This window comes from Pagrus major, chromosome 2, assembly GCF_040436345.1.
Source record: "Pagrus major chromosome 2, Pma_NU_1.0".
Classification (NCBI taxonomy): Eukaryota; Metazoa; Chordata; class Actinopteri; order Spariformes; family Sparidae; genus Pagrus; species Pagrus major.
This window is the reverse complement of record NC_133216.1, coordinates 8,488,274-8,512,677: the sequence shown is the minus strand read 5'-3', so window position 1 is coordinate 8,512,677 and position 24,404 is coordinate 8,488,274. Positions and strand designations below refer to the sequence as shown.

Sequence of the window (24,404 nt, the reverse complement as noted above, 5' to 3'; positions counted from 1 at the left end):
TCACATCTTTAAATTCAAATCAGAAGATGAACAAATCTGGAGGTGGGTGTTGGTGGAGGAGGTTTTGAAAAAGCTTTTGAATGTTATTGAGTCAGTATTTCACCACCATTGTAGCCACTAATGAATCTAAAAACTAATGATAATTATATTTTTTCGGTATTTTGGTAAATCTAACCAGGCCACAGGCACATCACTGTCACAACATAAAATAGAAAATCGAACCTAAACCAAAATAAAGTTGCAACCAAAAAAAAAAAAAAGTACATTTGCAACATATGGTGGTAGTTTACAGAAATGTCCATTGCCAACATTTATTCTGGAGATTAGACTGCAAGTAACAGACTGCATATATATTTAGTATTTTTCCACCTGACTTATTAGCTACACGGAGAAGAATAACATCAAATGATTTCTTCTATGTCACTTTGCATATCATAGCTATGACTGGGTTCAGTGGGAAGACGTGCAATATCCTCAAATACTGGAGCATAGCAGCAAAAAGGTAGGTGCATATTTAAAATACTCTCCCATTGCTCAAACATACTGGAGGGAGGACCCTCAGCGTCCTGCTGACCAGCAGCAGACTGAGAGGTGTGTTTGAAGAATGAGCTGACAGGCAAGATGCCTTGTTGTCTGAAGGGTGACTGCTCATGTATGTATTTCCTGGCACTGATGAAAGAAAACTGTCTGCACTCAGACACTGTGCCAGTTATTGTGCTGTCTGTTTCACTGTCAGATGAAACATCATTGATCATCCCGGTGCACCGATGAGGGGATACTCGATGTGACATTGTTTGTTCCAGAGGAGTGTTCAGTTTACTAATTTCTTCAAAAGTCAGGGATTGTACAGGTTCCAGGTACTCTGGTTGTAGGAACATCTTCATGTGACAAGGCTCTGTATGGTGAGACGGCTCTGCATCAATCTTATTCAACAACTGCTTGTTTAGAGAGGCCACATTTTGAGGCTTCGATGCCCTCTCTTCACTGGAACGTTCTTTCTTAAATCCTGCTAACAGCATCCTCAAATCTCCCCACCGTCTAGGTTCAGCTTTCACACGCTTTGTGCTGTAAGCATGCTTCTGCCAGCTGAGCTGCAGTGAGGCAGTGTCTGAGTGAAATGCACTAGAGATGCTGCCGATTTCATAATACTCCAGCTCACCACTGGGCACTGGCTGAATGCTTGACAGACTGGCATCACAGTAAAACTCCACACTTTCTCTCTGCTCATCAGCACTCACTCGGTCATGTTGTTTCTGTTGTTCTGCAGCACCTGTGAGCGTTCTGTTGTCATCAAAGCAAAACCCCACGTTGTCTGTGCCTTGTTCTGTTTTCACTGGCGGGCTCTCGCTCTGACGCTTTGCGTTCCGTCGCCTCACTCTGTAAAGAGCAACAAACATTCCTATGATCACCAGGATGGAGATGAGAGGAAGAATCACAGCTATGAGCCACAGCGGCACGCTGCTCTGCGCCTCAGAGCACTGATCGCGGCTCTCTGTTGCAGAGACGCAGATGTCACAGGAGTGGTCAGAGACATTATGTAAACAGATGCAGGAGGAGCTGTTCTGCACAGCAGGTCCACAACTCCACCGCTTTTGACTTCTCCTCGGTGTGTCCTCCTCAGAGCAGGGCGAGGGGAGGCAGACGCCCGGAGAGCTGCAGCTCGACTGGATGAGAGTCGAGCTCGGCCAGACGTCCATCATCACACTGTGTCCACTGACAGGCAGAGTGTAACCGGTCACGTTGAAATACTGCACACATCCAGTGAATCCTGTCATAAAGAGTAATTACGTATTATTTATTTAGTAATTACTTTAAGAAAGAATTCTTACTCCAAAACATATTTAAGTCATCAGCAAAGATTCCTGTATATGTACCTGACTGCTGGAGCTTTAAATCACCCTTCAGAGCTGCACCAATAATAATCTTCTCCACACTAACAGGTGTGAGATCCAGACTCCGGTCAGTGATGTTCAAGGCTGGTTTACCATCCAGAAGAAGAAACGTTTTCTGTCCATTGCTGAACAAGGAGAGGACATGCCAGACCCCGTCAGCCACGGTAGAGTGCACAGTGAACTCTGACACGTGTCCTGATAATGTGTCTTTGGAAATGTACACAGGCTTTCTGTCTTTAATCTAAATTACACAGAAAATAAAAACAATTTTACGTTCCAGACATAAATGCAAGGTGAATAAATATTTGGATTAAAAGAATTTCATACAAACCTTAAGCATAACATATCCTGTCTGTCCAACAACAAACATCAACACGCCATTATTTTGGGTCATGAACTTGATGCTAATTGCTGTTTGGTCTCTGGTGTTTTCCTCTTTTTCATCTCCCAGCAGGTCTTTTAGCTGGTAGTCTCTCTTGAATCGCTCCTTGATGACATACTCAATGTAGTCATTCCCATTTAATCGCAACACAAGGTCCTCTGACATTTCTACTTAAAGAGAAAGAACATGGAAAACAGAGTATTAAAGTTAAAATGCAAACTAATCAAAACTCAACCCTTCACAAATACACAATACAAAAGAAAGTATTTTTTACCTTTGGCACAGTTGCTTCCAGTAAAAGGGCTTTTGCACTCACAAAGATAGTCAGACCAAAGGTCATGGCACATGCCGCCGTTCTTACATGGGCTGCTGTGACATGGTGATGGTGTTGCCCGAGGACACCTTGATAGAATAAAAATGAGTCACAAAAGCAAATTGGTAATATCTAGATACATATATACAAAAGTAAGAGAGACATTTTGGTTATACTTAATGATAAGGGTACAAATCACATACTTAAGAAGTGATTAACTAATGCATGATTGACTGATGATAATTTAATGCATGAGCTAATTGCAGGCTGTATCATGAATTACTGTGGCTCACCATTAACAAAGTATCACTGCAGTCACGTTAAAGTTTATTCAGACTTTTATGTAACTGAAATCTAGCTTTATCGCATATCAATTCCTCAGCTGATGATCTCTTAAGTGTGAACTAATCACATAAAGTCAGAGTGACCTGATCATTTGATAAAAGTACATCAATTCATGCGATAAATCATCTTTAGTCATGCACTAGTTAAGCAATACTTATACTAGAAATAGATACTGATTGTACAGTGTAATGACTGTAGAAAAATAACATTATCGCATAATATAGTGATTGGTTCTCTTGCTTTTTAAATCTTCCTTTCACTTTGTTATTCGTCCTGCTACTGGACTGGACTTGTTCCGGAAAATGCAGGTTAAATTATGTCACAAAGGAAGTGTATCTGCCATTGTGCAACCAAAAGGGGAAGAGGCATGGCTTTCCCTGGTTGCCATCTCCAGATAACGGTGGAACAACTGGACTAACTGGGGAAAAAGAGCCCTGCCAATGGAGGAGGCAAAGAAGGTTGTGGCGGTTCTGGCAGTAAAATGCTTACAGGCCAGCCCAACCTACATAAAAATATAAACAAAAAACATGTAAATCTAGGGGGGAATGCCCAATGTCCGCTACTTGGACAATAAACCAATAAACAAATGGTATAATAAACAAATGTGCTCCTACAAGCCCCAAGGGAATAAAATGTCAAACTGAAGGTGAAAGTGGTTTCCTCACTAGAATGACGTGGGGCAGCCAAGAAAACACAATAAGGATCTGATCTGAAGCCCCTGCAATTAGTCCAGAGGGATTTAGGAAAATCAGCCCAACACAAAGAAAGACAGCAAGTCTCAAACAATGGGACTGCTACAAGGTGAAGAGGGAGAGTGATAGAAACCGAGGTAAAACAAGAATGAACAGATGAGCATTCACGTTGTGTTAAAGTCTGTTCTTTCACTGAAATGTGTTCCCCCTAACCAGTGATGGTTTAAAATGAGCATTATTTCCAATAGATCTGTAGTAACAAAACCTGCCTACTTACCTACGACCGGGTGTTTTACTCTGCCTTTTCATGGCACTGAGATCAGGGTTTCTAGGTTTATTTGGGGTTCCCACGTTTGTCTTTTGCTTTGGACAGTAGCCAGGCTGCTAGTGGTAGCCACGTTGCCAACACTGTCTTTGTGACAGTGACACGAACAGTAATACCATAGGAAAAGACTTCGAGGGGGGAATTGAAAAGTTGTCTATTTGTACCTTTATTATTAAGAGCTGCCATCATTTTCTGTGTCATCTTGTGTATATTGCAAAATGATTTAAAATACATACGTATCAAGGATGTTATATGTTGCTAGGGCCATCGAAGGTCTCAGCAGGATGCCATTCACATGAATGTTGTGAATGCATCCAACAAAGTCATGGGTTTTAATCTGAGCGGGATGCAATAAAACAGATTCAAAAGTCCTCAGCCCTCCAAACGTCATATTACTGCCAACATCCAATGTCCTGGTTGTGAATAGAGACAGAGACAGACAATCAATGAAGGTTAAACAAAAGGTTAAAAAACAGAAATGTTGAATTATGGGAAAGTAGTAATAATTAGTTCACAGCTACCTCTCTAAGCTTCTGCCATCACTCTGTGAAAAACAAAGTCCATTGTTCTCAACATCTGTGCAGTTGTCCACGTGTAGAGAACCCATCTGTTAAATGCAAATAATAAACCAGTCTTTTCAGGTTCACTCTAATTTCCAGCATAGAAATCCCTTCTAATTTAACCTTGTTTATGTGCTGACATATTTAAAACTCACATTTCCAATCCTTCTGGCTGTGACACTGTGAAAATATCCATCTGCCACTTGCTTGTTTGTCTGCAGCCTCACAGGTCCGGAGCCCAGGTCGTAAGAGAGGCGCATGGCCCCGTCCAGTATCTCCAATGCGAAGAACTCCCTGCTGGACGATCCTCCAGGATTGTACAGGAGCAGGGAGTTCCTCTGCACTGTTGCAAACTCAAGAGAGATTAAATTAGTCCTGCGATCCAACGGGGGAAACTCAATGAAGGACAGCTCCTCAAAGCCATAACTGTGCTCCTCACAGTGGACTCCACCGACTCCTGAAATAACACATTTGAATAAAGACACTGTTTTCTGTTGTAGCTTGGAAAAGTTCCATGGTGTATGTCATGAAGTTTAAAGTAATAGCACAAATTTAGCTTATTTGCTACATAAGGTAGATGAGAGCTCTTACCAAAGGGACAGTTACAAGAGAAGCCTGCCTGTGAATTGATGCAGCTGCCCTGAACACAGGGGGTTGATCTACAGTGGTCTGTGAACTGTTCACACATTTCTCCTGGAAAAAAGCAAATAAAGGCCAAACTTTACAGAGACTCTGGAATCTAGTTAAGCAGAATAATGTGAAAAAAAAAATCCAAAGTCTACCTTCAAATCCAGGCACACACTGACAGTGATATCTGCCTTGTGTGGGAACACAGGTTCCTCCATTTTGACACTTCAGCTTCAGGCATTCATCTACATCAGTGGAGCAGACAGATCCAGAGAAGCCACTCTGACAGTGACAGTAGAAACCTCCTAAAGCATTCGCACATGTGCCGTTATTCTCACAGGGATTCACTTCACATTCATCAATGTCATCTTCGCACAATGACCCGGTGAAGCCGGCTGGGCAGGTACAATTAAAGACCTCTTTCTGCGGTGACACAAAAATGACCGCCATGCTCTCCAGAACAGCGACCTCCTGGCTGATGTAAATGTTTTTGTTGCACGTTGCCCCGTTTTGACAAGGGCTGGTGAGACACGGGTCGCTGGTGATGTGAGAAATGGTCACGTTGCTCTGAGCCTCCAGTAATTTCTTGTGGCCTGCAGAGATACCGCTGGCTACCTCTCTGCTGAGATATTGGCCGTTGTAAGTTTTAACTGCAGCCAAAAGAAGGATTTCACTGCCTATATGCTTTATTCCAAACACATGAGTCTTAGACGCCTGAAGGTTAAAGAGACTGTCCAGAGCCTTCACAAATCTCACGTATTTACTAGACAAAAACTCTTCCATTGAGGACGATGACACGTCGAAGAATATGCAGCTGTCGATAGAAGCGTTTGTGAAACCTTTGTAGTTTACATAGATGCTGTTGTTGACTGGGAAGTGAAGACGGTCTGTAGCTTCGATAGTGACGTTAAACGTCGCCTCGCCTTGAAAAGGAGACGACCAGAGCTCACATGATCCATTAGCTATTGTAAACATATTAAGCGCTCCATTTTTGATGGCGCAGGTGAATGTATCCGACTCATCCGGATCCTCAGGATGGACACTACCAATCATGCCTCCTTGGAAAGAACTGCCAAAATATTTCACCTCGATGAAGATATTTCTCGGCAATGATGGGTTGTCATTTTCATCCACAATCTTAATGTGGATCATCGTTGTTGAAGACAGCAGAGGGATCCCAGCATCCCGAACAGCAACCAGGACTCGATATGCAGAGATTTGCTCGCGATCAATAGTCCGTGCGGTGAATAACCCTCCATCAGGAGTCAGGGAAAAATCTGCTGAGGGATTTACCAACCAGTAAGTGAAAGGTCCCTGGTTTGGCGGCAAATCAGAATCAGATGCAGTTAGTCTGGCAACTATGGTGCCTTGAGGCTGATTTTCCTGCACTTGAGCCTCAGTGAATGTGAGTGTGGGAGCGTTGTCGTTAATGTCATCAATGGTCACGATGACATTAGTAGTCCCAGTGGCTGGCGGAGAGCCATTATCAGTGGCTATAACAGTCAGATTGTAAACTGCCAATAGTTCTCTGTCTAGTGGAGAGTTTACTGAGATAACACCACCGGATGGATCAACAGCAAAAGAGACGTTTGCATTTCCGTTTTCAATGCTGAAGAAGAAACGATTCCAGTCCAAGATGGAGTCCTGATCCAGAGCGCTCACAGTAATCACAGACGTCCCAACCGGGCTGTTCTCTGTAACATTGGCCAAATAAAGCGTAGAGGTGAATGACGGTGCATCGTTTGTGTCGATCACACTGACGTTGACCAAAGTCTCATCCACATCAATTCCAGTAACAACGCCTACGTTCCTCGCCAGAACTTTTAAAGCCACCTGACTGTTGCCTTGTTTCCTCAAACTGCCAGTTGTGTATATCTCCCCAGATAGTTTGTTGATTTCAAAACCCATATATTTGTTTTGACCGAACATCAGGTAAAACACCTGACCTTCAGAGCCTTGGTCATCATCTGTCGCTGTTACTTTTCCTATCCCCGTTCCAACAGGCACATTTTTAAACACTGAAAAGTTAAATTGTTTTTCCCTGAAGGCTGGTCTGAACTCATTGACATCTGAGATTTGGATGACAACATGTGCCAAACTGAATAAACCGATGTTTGAAGCTTTGATTGTTATATCAAAGGTCTGCTCTTGCTCATAATCAAAGATGTCCAAGGTGGTGATTGTGCCGTTGCTTGAATCAATAGCAAATTTATCCACGTGGCCAGCGACAAGAGAGTAGGAAAAGTGTGCATTTGTGCCCGAATCAGCATCGGCAACCTTCAAATCAAGGACACTTGTTCCCATTTCTGAGTTTTCAGGCACTGAGGTGATATACTCAGAGGATGAAAAGACTGGAGGATTGTCATTCACATCCATAACTACTACTGTAACATTTAACATGCCAGTTTTAGAGACCCAGCCACCATCCGTGGCTTTGATCTGGAGCTGATAAATACCTTCTGTTTCAAAGTCAAGCTCTCTGATCAGAGTTAGCAGCCCAGAAGCTTCTCCCACAGAGAATGGTAAATGTTTATTTTCTGGGGTAATGCTGTACATGATGGCACCATTGGGACCATAATCTCTATCTTCTGCTTGAATTTTCCTTATTACTGATCCAACCGACAAGTCCTCAGGGACAGAGAAAGTGATGTCTGACTCTCTGAAGCTTGGAGAGAATTGATTCCTTCCAGTAATTTCAAAAGTGATTTCAGTCTGTGATGACAAAGAAGGGAAGCCCTGATCTTTTGCCACAACTGATAGAGTGAGAAACAAAAGTACGCTCTCCACCAGACTTTGATTTAACATCACTTTCCCACTGTCCACTTGGATCCAGAAGAAATCAGATGCATTACCTCCATTTGAAACATACTCAATACCAGCGCTGCTGTTATTGACATCCTGATCTATGGCTGTGAACTGGACTACCTCAGTACCAACAGCCATGTGATACGGGATAGCAATCAGAGGCTGAAAAGGTAAAAACATCGGTGGGTAGTAGTTGTATGGTTCTAGTCTCACTGTGATAGTGGTGTTACTGGACATAGGAACACTGCCACAATCAAACGCAATGACTGTAAATTGGTAGATTTCAAAAGCAGAATTAAATAACATCAGTGGCTGTTTGGTATAGATTTCACCAGAGGAGGTGTTCACCCAAAACTCCTCATTTGGAGGTTCAATAACGTACAAAATCTCACAGTTCTGCCCCAAGTCTGCATCTGTAGCATGAACTTGCACAACAAACACCTCTTTATCTTTCATTTCAGACAGGACAACGGTGTAAAAATGATCAGAAAATACTGGTCTATTATCATTGACATCTGTGATGTCTATAATGACGTCAGTGCTAATGCTCCAAGCTGAATCATTTGCGATTACTTTCAAGATGTAACGATCGTGCATCTCCCTGTCCAGAGGTCTCTGAATAGTGATGTGACCAGTGGTGAAGTCAATATTAAATGGCATATCATCACTTTGGTCGATTATGGAGTAGTTAATCATTGCGTTTGCACCTGTATCATCGTCACTTGAGGTGACTTGTATAACTGTGTGTCCGACAGGAGAATCCTCAGGTACCTCTGTGAGAAAAACCCGTGAAAAACGAGGTGCGTTGTCATTTCTGTCTAAAACAACGACAATAACAGTCGCTCTGTCTTTATGAAGAGGGTCGTTCAGCTCTGTAGCTTCGACTGTTAAATTGAATTCGGGGATGTTTTCTCTGTCTAAACTTGCAGTGGTGCTCAATAAGCCACTTTCAGGGTCAACTGTGAAAAAATTATAATCGTTTCCTTCTGTTATGTTGTACAGCACTGTGCCGTAACTGCCTGAATCAGCATCAATCGCGAGAACATCACAAACCCAGGATGGCGGAGAGTTCTCAAAAATCTCACACCTGTACTCAGCTTGGGTGAACTGAGGGAAGTTATCATTGACATCGCTGATGTTTATGTGAATTTCTGCAAATGAAGAGAAAGGAGGCGAGCCGGAGTCTCTGGCTTCCATCAACAAAGTAAACTCCTTTTTGGTCTCATAATCCAGAGGGTTCTCCACTGTCAACCCTCCACTTAATTGCTCCACATGAAACACGTCTTCAAAGTTTCCAGAAGCCAGATAAAAAGAGACGGGTTCAGCTCTGATGCTCGCTGCAGAGACAACTGCCACTAATGTACCCACGGGCTCGTCCTCGGAGAGGGAACTCCTCAGAACATCCACATTCATCTCTGGAAACTCAGACACGTTCTGAAACCTGATGCTGATGGTGGTGAAGTGAAATTTTGGACTTTCTCCAGCATCTTCCACATGTACATTGACAATAATATCTTCTGTTCTCCAGAGGGCACTTGAAGTAAATACAGTGCCGCTGTATGGGTGGATGGAAAACAGATCTGAATTTTGTCCATATAATGAATACTGTAGTTCTGCATTCATCTCAGCATCTCCATCTGTGGCTCTCACAGCACAAACAACTGAGCCTGTGAGAAAAAAAAACAAAACACAAAACATAGACAAAATGAAACTCCCAATCCTTTCAAGTCTGCATTATCCAGGATGAAATATATAAGCGTAAGTTAAAACTCACCTGCAGCCAACTCAGTGGGCACATAGGCCACATACGGGCTGTTCATAAACTGGGGCCAGTGGTCGTTGATATCTCCGATGAGCACTGTAACAAGCACTGAGCTTGACAGAGGCTGAGTAGGATGTTTATCTGTGCCAATCACCATCAACCTATATATGGCTACTGTCTCTCTGTCCAGGACATCGGTGGTAAACAGCTCTCCGGATGTTTCGTCAATGGCAATAGGCACATCAAGGTTCTCCATGGAATACCTAAAGGACAGTTGAAAGATGAAAGAGCCTTTCAGTTTATTACGATGATGATGCATATAGCATCCAAGAGTTGTTCCAGCGGCTCTCATGCAGCATATTCAGCAAATACTCAAGGAAGACTATTGTGTAGGAAATGTTTATCTGATGTTCGGCTACTCAAGAAACATGGTAACAAAGAAGACCAAAAATTAGTAACTTTAGCAGCAATTTCTTAAGTAGAAATTATACATAGCAGCTCCTGGCATTGCTCTCAAATTGAGATATTTCTGTAGGTTTGGAAACCATTTATTTCTCACATTTTAATCCATCAAAGCTGTTGGGAAATGTTTCTGCCACTGGCCTCTTAACTTTTAAACCTGATAAAGGCACTCTGTATATTTCTTTCTTTCTGTTCTCTCTCTTTCTCTGATCTTTTTATTTTTGTTTTTACCTACTTACATTTGTAACATCAACAATGCTAAAATTATTACTGATACATTATCTTATTTTTTGTTATGTTTTCACCCGTGTCCATTTATTTGTTGGTTGGTTGGTTTGTCAGCAAGATTCGCAAAAACTACAGAACAGATTTCCACAAAACTTGGATTTAGGCTGGTTATGAGCTCAGAATATACCCCAGTAACTTTTGATGCAGATACGCATAAAGAGACGGATCTAGGATGTTTTTCACACTTTCTTTAAATTTGATAGACAGGGTGTTTTTTATATTTTTAATTTTACATATTTTTTAATTTCTCAGACAATAATGCACGGATGGAAAATAAAAAATCAGGTGTATTTAGATGGCTGGTATCTACAATTTCATGCAGATCTAAATAAAAATCCGGATCTAGCATGGATCATAATATGTCTCATTTGATATTGAATTAGACATTATTAAATTAAAGGGGACTATTGGGCCTTGGTGGAAGTTGCCAGAGATGATAATATTGTTCTTTGGTGTGATAGTTTTGTGTGTCATATGGGTAATTCTCATGTCTGTTGTTAATCACCAAGCTGATTTTGAGTGACTTTTTGTTGTGACATTTTACCTTACTTCCCCACTGACACCCTCATCAGCATCAGATGCCGTCATCATGGCGAACACAGTGCCTGTAGGACTGTCCTCAGACACTATGGTGTTGTAGGCCTCCTCTGTAAACTCTGGACGGTTATCATTAATATCATCCACCATGACATGCATGGTTAGAGTTCCTGTTAGAGATGGAAATCCTTCAAATGACAAAAAGAAATAATGAATTATCAAACAGTTTGAAGTGACATTAAAGAGCAGCATATTGTAAGGTTTGTTCAATTTTACCAGAATCAACAGCAATGATGGTCAGTGAGTACACCGATTCCCTCTCTCTGTCCAGGCTGTGTAAAATATGAAACGTGCCACTGGGAGTGACGGAGAACAAACCATCACTGTTTCCTGTCTGTATAAAATATGTAAGCTGGCTGTTGACACCTAAATCTTCATCCAAAGCTGACACCTGGTAAAAAATAAAAAGAAAGAAAAGAAATATGAACCAGTGATTAACATCAAAACATTCTGCAATCAACATTTGGAAGCACTTTACATTACAGCTCTGTAATGGTATGGTAATAGTTGGATAATAAAGAGGTAATTAGGTCATTAATAATAATTGTATTAACAATCTGGGTAATATAATGCTGACATTGTTGTAAGAGTTGCATAAAAAAAACAAAGGGTAATAATGGAAAAACCCATTTAAAGATAGCATTTATTAGTGACTTATTAATAGCATTTAATAATAGTATAATAACATTTTGGTAGCCTGCTAACAATAAAATTGTAACCTGTATTACCTCATTATCATCACCATATTACCACTTAATCCAAATGTTGGACTGATCATTGACATTATATTGTTAGCAGGTTTTTGTATTATTACCAAAATATTACTAGACTATTACTAAACAGTTTTGCCTCTATGCCATCGAGATGTTTCCTCATTATTACCCTTTGTTTTTGGCCCCTTGTTACCCTGTTGCATAAATTTCATTCCAACATTACTCAGAAATACCCATTGTTAGTATCAAGCTAATACCTGGTCATAACTTTGATAATTACATGGTATTACTTAATTACTACCTTGACTATTACCCAACTATTACCACGTTATTACCAAGCTGTAATGTGCAGTGTTACTCAACATTCAGTGAACTCTTCGAAGCAGTACCTGATGTGTTAACTGAGATGGATCCTCCTCATTCTCCATTACATGTATGGTGAGTGTTTCTGGAGTAAAGATGGGAACAAAGTCATTAACATCCAACACTGTGACACTGACAGCAGCAGTAGCAGATCTGGGTGTATCCCCCTGATCTACAGCTGTTATGATTAAGGTGTAGTTTGAATCCTTCTCCCTGTCCAGTTTTTCCATGACTGTGACAACACCTCGAACAGTGTCCACCACGAACGGACTCGCCCGGGTCAATATGTACCGCACTTGTCCATTTGTCCCGATGTCTCGATCAAGAGCTTGAACCTGAAACAGGCTCGTTCCTCTGGGGATGTCCTCTCTGACAGTCAGGCTGTAGGCCCTCTGTGAGAACTCGGGGTCATGGTCATTTGCATCCTCAACGTGCACCGTGAGATTCATAGTGGTTGCCATCCTTGTTGAGCCTTTATCAGTGGCAGTTACAGTTACAGTCAGGGTATCTTCCTGTTCTCTGTCTAATTCCTCCTCCAGATATATGTCTCCACTTGTGTTATTGATGCTAAACACGCCACCAGACGTGTTGTTCAAATAATATAACATTTCCCCATTGGATCCAGTGTCTTCATCCTCAGCGTGTACAGTCATTACAACAGAATGAAGTGCAGCGTCCTCTGGTACACTGACTATTTTGGCTGACACAAACAATGGCACGTTGTCGTTGACATCATCAACCATCACGATAACATGCGCCGTGCTGGTGAACTGTAAAGACACAGGCTGGACGCAGTCATTGGCTGTCACAGTCAGGTTGTAGAGGGGTTGTCTCTCTCTGTCTAACTCTGTTTTCAGGCACATAATACCAGCTGGGTTTATGAAGAACACTTTGTCTTCATCTCCTCCGACCACCTTCAGTTTCAAGTGTCCGTTGTCACCTGGCAGAGAGGAAAACAATACATGACGTTATCACGAGTGACGGCTCATAATGGCTTTATGTCCTACATATAAATCAGTGAGGAAAACCTTACACTTTGCTCATGACGCAGTGATATTAAGATCTGTTTGTTGCTATGTGCATATGCTAATTATATGATTTAATCGAGTATTTATTAGCAATGAACAAAAGAGGCCACAAATAGGAATTCACTGGCAAATTCTTCAACCACACAAGAGATTTTCAGGCAAAACACAATCAAATAAACAAATAAACAAGATTCATGTCTCGATTTGCCAACTGTGGCATGTGTAGCCAAGAAATGTGTGAATGTTAATTATGCCTTCTCACACTCATAACTTGGAAAATGTCATTTTCACAGTCGTCCATGCTTTCCTTCGCACTGGACATGCAGACCGAGCTCGGCAGTTACAGGTCAATCAAATTAACGGGGCGTCGTCTTCTGCAGCTCTCAATTTTATTGCGGTGATAAGATGAAAAATGTGGATGAGTATGATTGTATAAAACTTTTGAAAAAAAGAAACTTTGCTATCGTAGATGGATTGTAGCTTTTCATTAGCTTTGTCTGAACTGTGCAATGCAATAAGGATTTGACCCCTATTAATTGCATAGACGTGTAAATCCCCAGCTGGAGGGAGATGGGGAAAAGAGGAGAGAGATCATAAAGCCTGTGTTTGTAATAAATGTGCAGTGTAGACTTCAAACTATACATGCAAAAATAATATTTAAATCTTGATCTAAATGTAACTTCCTGTTTAAAATAAAGTGTAATTATGGGAGCAAACAAGTGTGCAGATTTAACTCTGCCCTTAAATGCCACAGGAGCCATAAAATGTGAAATCTGCTGAAAGTAGGATGAATGCTTTATTCCAGCGTTACTTCTGCACTTACCATCATCTTCATCTGACACATTCAAGGACAGGAAGCAAGTGCCAGCTCGTGCATCTTCCAGCAATGACGCAGAAAAGGTATCCCAGCTGAAAACAGGGGGGTTGTCATTCACATCCAACACATTGAAGTACACCCTGACACTGGACACCTGTGAATCCCCCTGCTGCACCACCACAGTGAGTACGTAGAGGCTTTGTGCCTCAAAATCCAGGCTGCGGGATAATAGGAAGTCCCCTGAGAGGGGGCTGAGGAGGAACAGGTTCTCTCCGTCATCCTCCTGCACTGAGTATGTGATAGGCGTGAGAGTCTCAAACACTGCTTCCACCTTTCCCACAACTGTTCCTGTCAACACAAAATGAAAATGCATATTCACTGGCTGACATGGTGGAACGAAAAGAAAAACATTTTTGGCAACATTATCGTCCTTAGCTATTCTAAATGAGGATAGTTTGGATGGAAAATCACAAATGAGATGATATTTAAAACTGTATTAATCAAATTAACTGTTTTTAGCAAATATTATGCATTTGTGCCTAATTAACTCGAGGGGAAAGGCTTTGCTGCACAGATGACTAACCTGGTGCTGTGTCTTCTTTCACTTCAAATGAATAAACAGTTTTGGAGAAAGCCATCTGTGTTCGCCATCTGTTATGAGACTGTAAGCTGACCGAGCCATGCTTGGGCACAGCATCAATAGATGTATAATACCAGGAGGGGAGCGTATGCTGCCCTAAGACGATATCTGCAAACTGCCTCTCGCTGCTCACATTCACTGAGTTTTCAGACGAAGGTTCATGAGAGGACACGGGATGAAACGCCTGAGGAACCAAAGATAAAAGAAAGAAATTACTCTACTTTTGAAGCATTTAAATGATAGTTTTTACTGCCCTGCAACCACATACACATTTGATACATGATTAAAAATGATCCTTTTCAATATAAGTTGGAAAAACTGCTCTTGCTGCTGCAACATCTGAGCTAACAGGCCCACTTACCAGCAAATTAAACAATAAAATTGCATATTTCCTCCATCGTCCAGTAGATTCCATCATAAAGTTCACTTCCAAAGTGCCTCTTACTTGGTCATAGTTGCAAAATCAAGTGAGAGAATACGATCTTAAGCAAAAACAAAACAGAGTCGGCAGTAAAAAAGTGAAGTCCAGGAAACTGCACAGCATTACCTCCACACAAGAGCAACAAATGGAAAACTATAAAAGCTGTATCCATAGTGATTACTCAATCTTCTCAGCTTGTAATCCTGACTGACACGCCCCTTTGACATCACTCTATGCAAATCCAGCAGCGGAGAAGAAAAAAAGCTGTTTGAGGGCCTAAAAAATGCAGCAGATTGAAAGTTTGTTGTTGTTTTTGTTATTTCAAAAGAAACATGCCTCATAGTGGTTAAAATAATTAGTCTGCATGTCCTCGCTTTCTTGAGGAAATAAAACAAAAATTCAAAAAAGGGGGTAACCTGCTTTATATTCTCTCGGTGGATTTTGCTGCTGAGGTTCCTCAGTGTAGACATGAAACAGACTCTTTGAACGGCTGCCTGCAGTAAGGTGGCCTCGAGGAAGCCTTTCTTGCTGCATGTCAGACGGAGGGGATTCATTCAGAGACTGCAAGGCGTTCATTCAATCGGTGAAAGGAAAGAAGAAAAAAATCCTGTCGCTCTGAATCACAGGTTTCAAAAGAGAGCTGACATGACTCTGAAGCACTGAACGTTCAAACTGAATCCAGATTAACAGATTGTTGGTGTAAAGTTTCTTTGATATTCCAAATTAAATTACTGCCTCTTATGTGATTACATTTATGGTTTGATTAATTATCGTTGCCGTAGAACACAAGGGGAAAAAACCTGCTGTTGTAACACTAATGCAGGAACACTGAGGATGAAAGCCTGTTTCTGTGTCACGCACATTGAAAGGAGACCACTGTGGCTTCATTCATATTTGCAAACACTTTAGAGTGCAGGGCCGCTCTTTGTGTGGCAAAGGGCAATGCTGCTGAGAAAAGGCCGATAAATGGACATGTGAACCCCCTTTAAGTGACTGTGAGGCCACCGTGACTGTGGGACTGTCTCCAATTACACGCAGGGGGAACTCTATCCCAGCAAAGGATCACAAAAGGTCTCCGGCTGGACTCACTGGGGCAAAACACAAAAGCACTTTTCTCTGGACCCTAAAATCGACATGTAACACTTCATTTTGAGTTCTGGAGATTCAGCCTCCTTTTGAAACTCATTTTTTACACGTCTGTTTGTCTCGTTGGTAAAGTGTGTCTGTGTCGTGGATTGAATTATACCCCTTCAATAACACAACATGGTGACATTAGGAGACAAACAATACGGTGCGTCACCATCAGCTGTAGGAACAGGAAGGTTCGCTGGTCTCCCTGAGACTGTCTGCTCTGTGATTCAGCTGAGACTGAAAATGAAGTCATGTTTGATTAATTAAGGGCTGTCTCTTTTATCTGTAATTTCTGTTTAGTTTTTCTGGATGAATGATTATAGGAAACTTCAGCTTTGTTTTAGGAAGGCAAAGTTTTTTATTATTTGGCTGATTGGTATGTATAAAGTCATGATGTGTTTCAAAAGCTGCACCCCTGCAGCAGTGTTTTGATGTCTTACACGTCCATGTGGGAATAACTGACTAATTATACAGTAGTAGAAGCTTTTAACTTCACTTCCTGTGCAGTTTACCTCATTTTGGCGCCACCTGCTGGAGTTAGGTTGCTCAAACTACAGTCCATAAAGTCAACCAGGGATTACACTAATTTTTCAAGGAAATTTGAGTAAAAGCGATTGTGTAAACCTCGACCAAGCTGGGATACAAATTACACAATAAGATAACACAACCACACGCATATTCCCAGTTAAATATGCAGCAGCCCCGCAGGGCACTGATTCATTAACACTTTTGAAGTAATAGCCCTCGGGCCATTATTTCTCAGACCCAATAATCTTTGCTAAAGCTCATAATTTAAGCTTCTAATAAAACAAAAAACATTTAATTGTGTTCATATTTTTTTGCTGTTGTTGCCAATTTTATGTTCTGATGGTAAAACGATTCCCTGAAGTCATCTAGTTTTTTCTAGGGAAGCACGATATGGTAGGGAAATATATACATATATATGTATATATATAGATTATTTTTAGATATTTCATTACATTATCAATCATGTGCTGAGGGAATACACATTTTTGTATCACAATTTTGATTTTCACTGAAAAAAACTATTAAAATCATGATGCTGTGACATTTGTTTGGGTCGATACCAAACATGTGGAGAACATCTGTAGGCCAGGACACCTCTGCAGCCTCACAGTACTTCATTATAATGCTGTTTGTCTTCATCAAAAAATGTATTACATTTATTTCCATTCATTGTACAACCAGTTTATCCAGAGGCTGTTTCAGTGCAGACTTTACAACACATCAGAAACTCTGTCTAATCGTCATTTAATCATTCTCAAACAGTTAACAGAGCGAGCTATGTATGACCTGCCAGCAGAAACAAGAACAAAGAGCTGTTGTGCACTTATTCACCGTGCAGCCATCAGCTATAGTCTTTAAATGAAGCGTGTTTTAATTATTCATGTACATACTTGATAGGCTGCACGTTCCACACGCCAGGTCTTTGATAACGGACCGGTTGCCTCGGAGATGTTGAGATAAGAAACGTCACAAACGTCTTAAGAAAAACGACCTTTATTGAAGACATTCTTGAATGTCGACAGCTGCATTTGATATTAGAGTGGTATTCAAAGAATAAAAAGACATTGGGACATCACATAAAAAAATATTTTTCAAAACAAAGAAAAATACACTACCAACCCAGAAATCTCATTTTTGAGTTGTAACACCTAAAGACTAGTTACCTTCGTACTGATTTGCAGTCCTTCTAAATTGTTACGTCGTATGGCGAGGATAAAGAACTACCACTAGAAAATCTCAAACTTAAGATATGTAGTGTTAACTTTACAAAAAAAGGAGAATAACACTGTACATCTTAAAAACATTAAATATACACATGTTCTTGTTCAGTCTGACTTCTGTTTCAAGATGGTGAATTGAGTATATTAGGATTATATGGCATAAACAAAACTTCAGGTCCAATCCCGATGCAGTCTACTCATCATCATCATCGTCGTCTTCCTCCTCGTCCTCTCCCTCTTCTTCATCTTCTTCCTCTTCATCGTCGTCATCTGCTGTCGCAGCGGATTCTGAATCCACTTTGCCCTTTGTGCGGTAGGCGACGATATCCTGCGGAAAGCACGACAACACGTGTTTTTAGCGCTTCGGGTAAATAGAAACTGAAATCATTCTACTTTGGACCTCAAAAACAACAAAATAAGATCAAATTTGACAGAAAAAAGTGGAGTTTGGTTTATCTACCTTGTCGTACTTCTCCTTCAGCTTGGCAGCCTTCTTCTCATACGGCTGCTTCTCCTCTGCAGACGAGCTGTTCCACATCTCACCCAACTTCTTTGCCGTGTCCCCGATGGAGAGTCCGGGATAATCTCCTTTTACCTTGGGGCGAAAGTCGGCACAGAAGAGGAAGAATGCAGACCTGTGGGGGGGAGAAAATGTGTCAGTGATTCATGTATTATGATCTACCTTGTACTTAATGTCAGAAAAAATAAAAACAGTGTGGAGCGGGTCGATAATGGCACTCACGGTGGTCTCTTGGGGGCATTGGGGTCCTTGAATCGCTTCTTCTTGTGGCCCTTGGGGGGAATGTAGTTCTTCATTTCCCTCTCATAACGCACCTTGTCTAGTTTGGCCATATCTTCGAACTTGCCTTTCTCTTTTGGTGACATCGTCTTTGGAAACACACAATCAATTTCAAGCGATTTAGAAGATTTACACCGCTTACAAGAAAATTTGGGATTTTGAGAATTAAGATTAATAAAAAAGAAAAAAAAAATTGACAGCAATTAATTTTACCTTCCAACGCTCGGAGCATTTCTTGGAGAACTCTGCGAAGTTGACAGACGCTTCAGGATGCTTCTTCTTATGCTCCTCTCGGCACGTCTGCACAAAGTACGCATAAGAGGACATTTTGCCTCTCGGCTTCTTTGGATCCTTTCCCATCTTGGATTTCTACATGGAGAGAAAACATATATCTATATGTTATGAGAGAAATCCATTCAAGTCTAATCATGCAAAGGCAATATCTAAATATCCCCCAAATTGTCTGCCTCTTGCTTTGTCAGGTCCATCTATTGTTTCAACTGGGGAGGTTGGAGGAGGAGGAGGGAGTCTGGGGTGACTGATGAGCCATTGTATGCAGAGGCCAACATGATGCTTCTTTTAATACTGCACATTTGTCAGCTGCTGCTTCACATCCACCATTCATTCACAGTGATACCGTGCAGAGCATGTGGAAAACAGCACAGTGCGTGTATAGTATCTTGAAACGTCAGCCTCTCACTGATGTGACATGTAATTAGCCGGGTTGTAATAAAGCCTGGATGAATACATTAGCATTAGCCTCCAGCGCCTTTGATTGCTCGCTAACTGTTAGCCATCTTGCTTTGTGTCCCCTTGCCTTTACAGTTAGCCTTTTAGCTAGCGGCTAGGCTAGTGCTCATTTCATGATGACGCTTATTAAAATGGCTGATTTGATTGCTAACAATGGCTAGCGGAGTGCTTTCACACACACACACACCAGCCTTTCTTCTAGCACATTAACCGGCCTGGTGTTCAACACCAATAGCCCGTGTGGATAATCCAGATGGTTGGATTTGAAGCCTCAGTGACAGTGACAGTGGTCTCAGGGAAAGATGCTCCGCCTGTATCACCTCACACGGGCTGCCTCAGCACCACTTCGCGGTGTTAACCTACGCTCACCTTCTAGCTAGCTGGCTAGCGCTAGCTTCTCTGATAGCACCACGGCCAGAGCGAGCAGCCACCATTGTCACATTTACATCAGGAGGCTGATGAGTGAAGTGGCTCATCGCTGTTTAGCTGGAAACACGTCAGGGGTCCTCGCGTTAACCCGACCGTAGACATTAGCCAGGACATTGGAGGGGGGAGTTGTCCGTTGTTTTGGACATTATTCACGACCGCGGACTAATTTCACTCTTCGCTAAGTTAGCAAGACAGTGTTAGCGTAAACAGCAGGAGCTTCATCCCATCCAGCTCAGTCACGCAACTAAACCCGCACGGCGCCGATGCACAGCGTGCAAAACACACCCCGAACCCCCGTTTCATTCACAACATAGCGTTACAAGTCAGTTTTGTCAGCAGGTTGACATTTCGGATGCTTACCCCCACAGCGCTACAGGAGGCCAGCTGCACGTCGGTGCGTCTCAAACAATGGGACGAGAGGCTCCGTCAGTGCGCGGACTCTCGGCTGTGAGGATCCCTCCGTGTTTACACCGAGTGTCGGGCTCCGGCTGGCGGACATTGGCTGCCGTCAGCTCCGTGGAGGATCTTATTGGACACTCGGTGTCTCAGTCACGCATGTTGTACAGTTGGCTGTCCAAAACACGACGGAGCGATGGCGCTAAACTTGAATCACAGACAGGCTGGGAGAGAAGTGCAGAGACTCCCTGAGCTTAGCGCCAGCTCTCATCCTGCACATGTGTGATGTTACTGCGTCAAGTACACTGAAGCTAAAGTAGAGAGGAGCCTAGTATAAACTATTATAGGACTACAAACTGTATTATCTTATTAAAGCCTTTTAAAGGACAACACAACTTCATCCTGTTTTAGTTTGTTTATATGTGGCGGACCCTGCCACCTTTCTAGCCCCAAGCAGTGATCTGGAGATCCTATTTTCCTCTGAGAACAGCTCGTTTATTCAGTTATATGTTTCTGAGTTTGTATTATTACCTCGTTAATATTGTGAATTTGTAAACATTTTGAGTTTGAATTTCCTCTTCCAAAACTACATAGTGCCCCTTTAAGTACAAATGAGTCTGTAGATTACTGAAGATAAGACTTAAAGACATTATTTTCTGTGAAGCTACATAAATAAAGTTTATTATTATTATTATTATTATTAATAATTATTAACATGTAGGCTACTGTAGGCCTATTTCTTTCTTAGCTGTGCGTTGAAGATTATTGCATAGAATACATGAGTAAATGTACTTTCCACTCCTGTTATCATACCATGCACATTTGCTTATCTTGAGTATTTTTTTATAATTAAAAAATGTTTTTGAAGTTTATATCAAGTTTCTTGCCTGTCAGGACATAATACTTAGCGAAATTGTAATGGTAGAGCAAAAGCCCTTCTGTTTTCATTCCTTTAAGGGTCACTGATATTATTATTAACAATTATAATAATAGTAATTCAAGTCAAGTAAAAGTGTTTATTGTCACATGTGCATGTACAATTAAATATAAAAGTGCAAAAATATAGGAAAGAAACAATAAAAAATAATAAAGTAAACATGTACAGAAGATGTACAAATGTAAGAGTGCAGATAAACAGTATAATACAGCATCATAAACACATGTACAGTATCATTGTGGCATACATTCATAGTGCAATATGCAGTGTCCTTTAAGAAGTAGAAACACACAGTGTGATTATCAGTGTGCCAATGATTAATAATAATTTAAATCATGATACCTTTAAACTAATATTTTCAGAGATGGTTCTCATGTGGTGAAAATGTCATACTGTTGCAACCCGAGTCAGCAACAGACATAAATAAGGCATCTCTGGCAATGTTGAATTTTTAAAGCCACATCTCCCCCGCTGAGCTGCTTCACTGTGGCCATTCAACACTGGCCATTGTTGTAGGTCTCCATAACCACAGCAGAGACATCCTGCAGGGATCAGCTCTGCCTCTGGACAGACAGACGAAGCCAGTACCTGAAAGCAAAACAACTTGTTAAACACACAGGCTCAACTTCAGGATCCAGAGATGTCAGTTACACTTTTCAGCAAGCCGTCCTGAAGTGAACCTTCTACTGGAGATGGAAATGGAAAGGTTTTCATTACACAGAAAACAACTAGACTGTAACACAAGGGACTGTGGTCACCGATGGCAACCAAAGGTAATGTTAAATATGTAAATAGATCTATTAATCAATTTGAAAGTTTTGGGGAGTAAAAAATGTGATATTCAATGTAACAAGCATCATATCATTAGACTGTATGATAGACTGTGGTTAATCACTGTATATTTTTAGGAGAAATAATTCCACAGTTTTATTTTCGACAGTTGCGGGGTCATTTTTTATTATAATTACTCCTGTAGTTCTACATAAAATTGGCACATTTAATTTCCCTACTCATGCCTTGTTGGTACCTGCCTTCTGATGTGAATGTGAGTGTAAGCAAAGGCAACATTTCCTGTGGGGATGACTTTCCAAAATCTTCTCTTTTATAGTTTCAGGTTGGCTTCCTGTCTGAAGTCTCTCTGACACTCTTCTCCTACTGGAAAAAACACAGCGAGAGTGCACCCTGCTTATTATCTGTAGCCTGCAGTGACTGGTGTACACAACATATCAAGAATGCAGGGTGGGGATCTGATAGGACTTTGTTTTTGTTTTTTTAGAGGGCAAACAGTGGTGGGATCCATACGAAACATCTAATAGAAGACAATTCATCTACCGGCCAAACTCAGCTGCAGAAATTCTGCTGTAAGTTTAATTAAAGGGCTTCTGATTAGCATAATTTGTGTTTGTTTATGTGTAATTCTTTAATATGTTGGTGCATATGCAGGTGCCCGAGGTCGACTTCATTTATAGACTCCTATTCACAGTCTGAACCTTTCGGTTCAACTGTGTACAATAAGGATTTCGACTGGAAACCAGCCTGTAAACCTGAATGCATTCGCACAGGGACAGCCTCGGGCCAGAGGAGAAACAACCCGCATCCCAGTCAGGTTGGTATTTTGGTTGCTTCAATATAACATTTATAGTTGAATCTCATGCTTGACCTCTCACAGTGTTTCGTAACCTTTAAGTCAAACCATTTTTTCAAGTCTTTCATGATGTGGAGGCTGCCGAGGGACGCTGCTCGAAGCTCCGAGTATGTCGCCGTCCCTTGGAAATGTCTCCCGTCCGAGGGTGAGATCCGAAAGGCCTTGACAGCACAGTACCGCTCCACCTACAGATGTGACTTCATTGGTATGCCTCAAGGTAGGACAAGTCTGTCGCTTCAGCCTCGTGTTTATGAAAGCACGTCAGAACAAACTGAACTCATGACATTCAAGCACGTTGGCTTGTCCGCATCGAACCATCACCTCAATATTTCTCTCCACTATTTGTTTTCCTTTTGTTGTGTCTGACAGGATGTGATCGTATTAATAGTGCAGAAAGAAGACTTACAGCTAAGCACAGCAGGCGTGAGGTGCCGCCCTCTGCTGACACAGAGATGAGGGACAATTACCGCCAGCCGAAGCAGAAACCTGAGCTGCTGCACTACAGACACGACACAGCCCCTAACGTGACCTGTCGTGGTATAGGTACTGTATTACTGCTATAAAAATGCTGTAAAGTGCTTGAAATTCATCAAGCGTGATGATTTCTATCTCCCTGCTATCCTCTGTGTGTTGCAGTTCCAACTGTTGTGCACAGACACATCCACAGATCAGATCTGACAAACTGCGACAGGTTTTGTGGGAAGACAGTCACACGTGTGAGAAACTCTCTGCTGCCCCGGGAGCTGCAGCAGCCACACAGAACATTACCCGAGGAGGGTTAGCATCAACTTATGCCTCTCAGTGTTTGAGCATTAAGACAGGTTGTTTACTGATTTAGATTTTGACTGACAGCTCATTCGTCCGTTGTGTCTTCTGGCTTTGCAGGAAGGGACGCTTTAAAAACGACAAACAAAGAGGAGAAGGTAGATAAACTTCCGGCAGTCGTGGTTAACTCCTGCACGCCAGAGAGGATATCAAGCTGGCCAGGACCTACCTGAACCTTTCTGCTTGTGTTTGTTCGTCTGTGTTTGTATTTGGGGGTTAGGAAATGAAATAAATTCAACATCATAATATAACAAAATACATTGTAGCTTCAAAGTGTCTAGCTGAATTCATTTACTGTCATTATTTTGTGTAACTTGTGTGATAATTAAACACCTCCTGATGAAAAAGATATTTGTCTGCCTTCATGTTTCATCTCCCACACATTCTGCTATCTGACATTATGCGCTCTGTTTGCAGCATGCTCCTTTGCATTTTGAAATTTCCCAAGTCTACCCAGCTGGAATATTAATCATCTTTTTGTTTAATTTATTCCCTCCCTTGGTAGCTGCAATGAAAATGTAAATATGCGTCAACATTGATGAAATTAATTAAACTTTGATTACCTTGAAAATTGCTACAGCAGTTAACTGATTAAAGTACAACTTAAGCAGTGCAATTTTTAATTGTTAGTTTTTAAATGTGGCGACAAAGCTGTTTGTCAGCTCGCAAGGTCTTGTCTTTAGTTTCTCAGTTGTCACTCTTGGTTTCTTAG

General features: G+C 41.5%; 2 protein-coding genes across 2 annotated transcripts; one reads left to right on the top strand and one right to left on the bottom strand.

The window, feature by feature from the left end:
- Positions 1-17,668: 17,668 nt before the first annotated feature.
- hmgb1b (high mobility group box 1b) lies at positions 17,669-20,500 on the bottom strand. The gene is made up of 5 exons (XM_073485048.1): positions 20,250-20,500; positions 18,924-19,079; positions 18,654-18,799; positions 18,372-18,546; positions 17,669-18,239 (listed from the first exon to the last, which is right to left on the bottom strand). Exons 2-5 carry the CDS (start codon positions 19,068-19,070, stop codon positions 18,105-18,107), a joined length of 603 nt encoding a protein of 200 aa, XP_073341149.1. The 5' UTR covers positions 19,071-19,079; positions 20,250-20,500; the 3' UTR covers positions 17,669-18,104.
- On the top strand, positions 20,298-23,865 carry tex26 (testis expressed 26). Its single transcript, XM_073485435.1, has 7 exons — positions 20,298-20,454; positions 22,499-22,583; positions 22,666-22,828; positions 22,928-23,084; positions 23,237-23,410; positions 23,504-23,644; positions 23,753-23,865. Exons 1-7 carry the CDS (start codon positions 20,298-20,300, stop codon positions 23,863-23,865), a joined length of 990 nt encoding a protein of 329 aa, XP_073341536.1.
- The last annotated feature ends 539 nt before the right edge of the window (positions 23,866-24,404 follow it).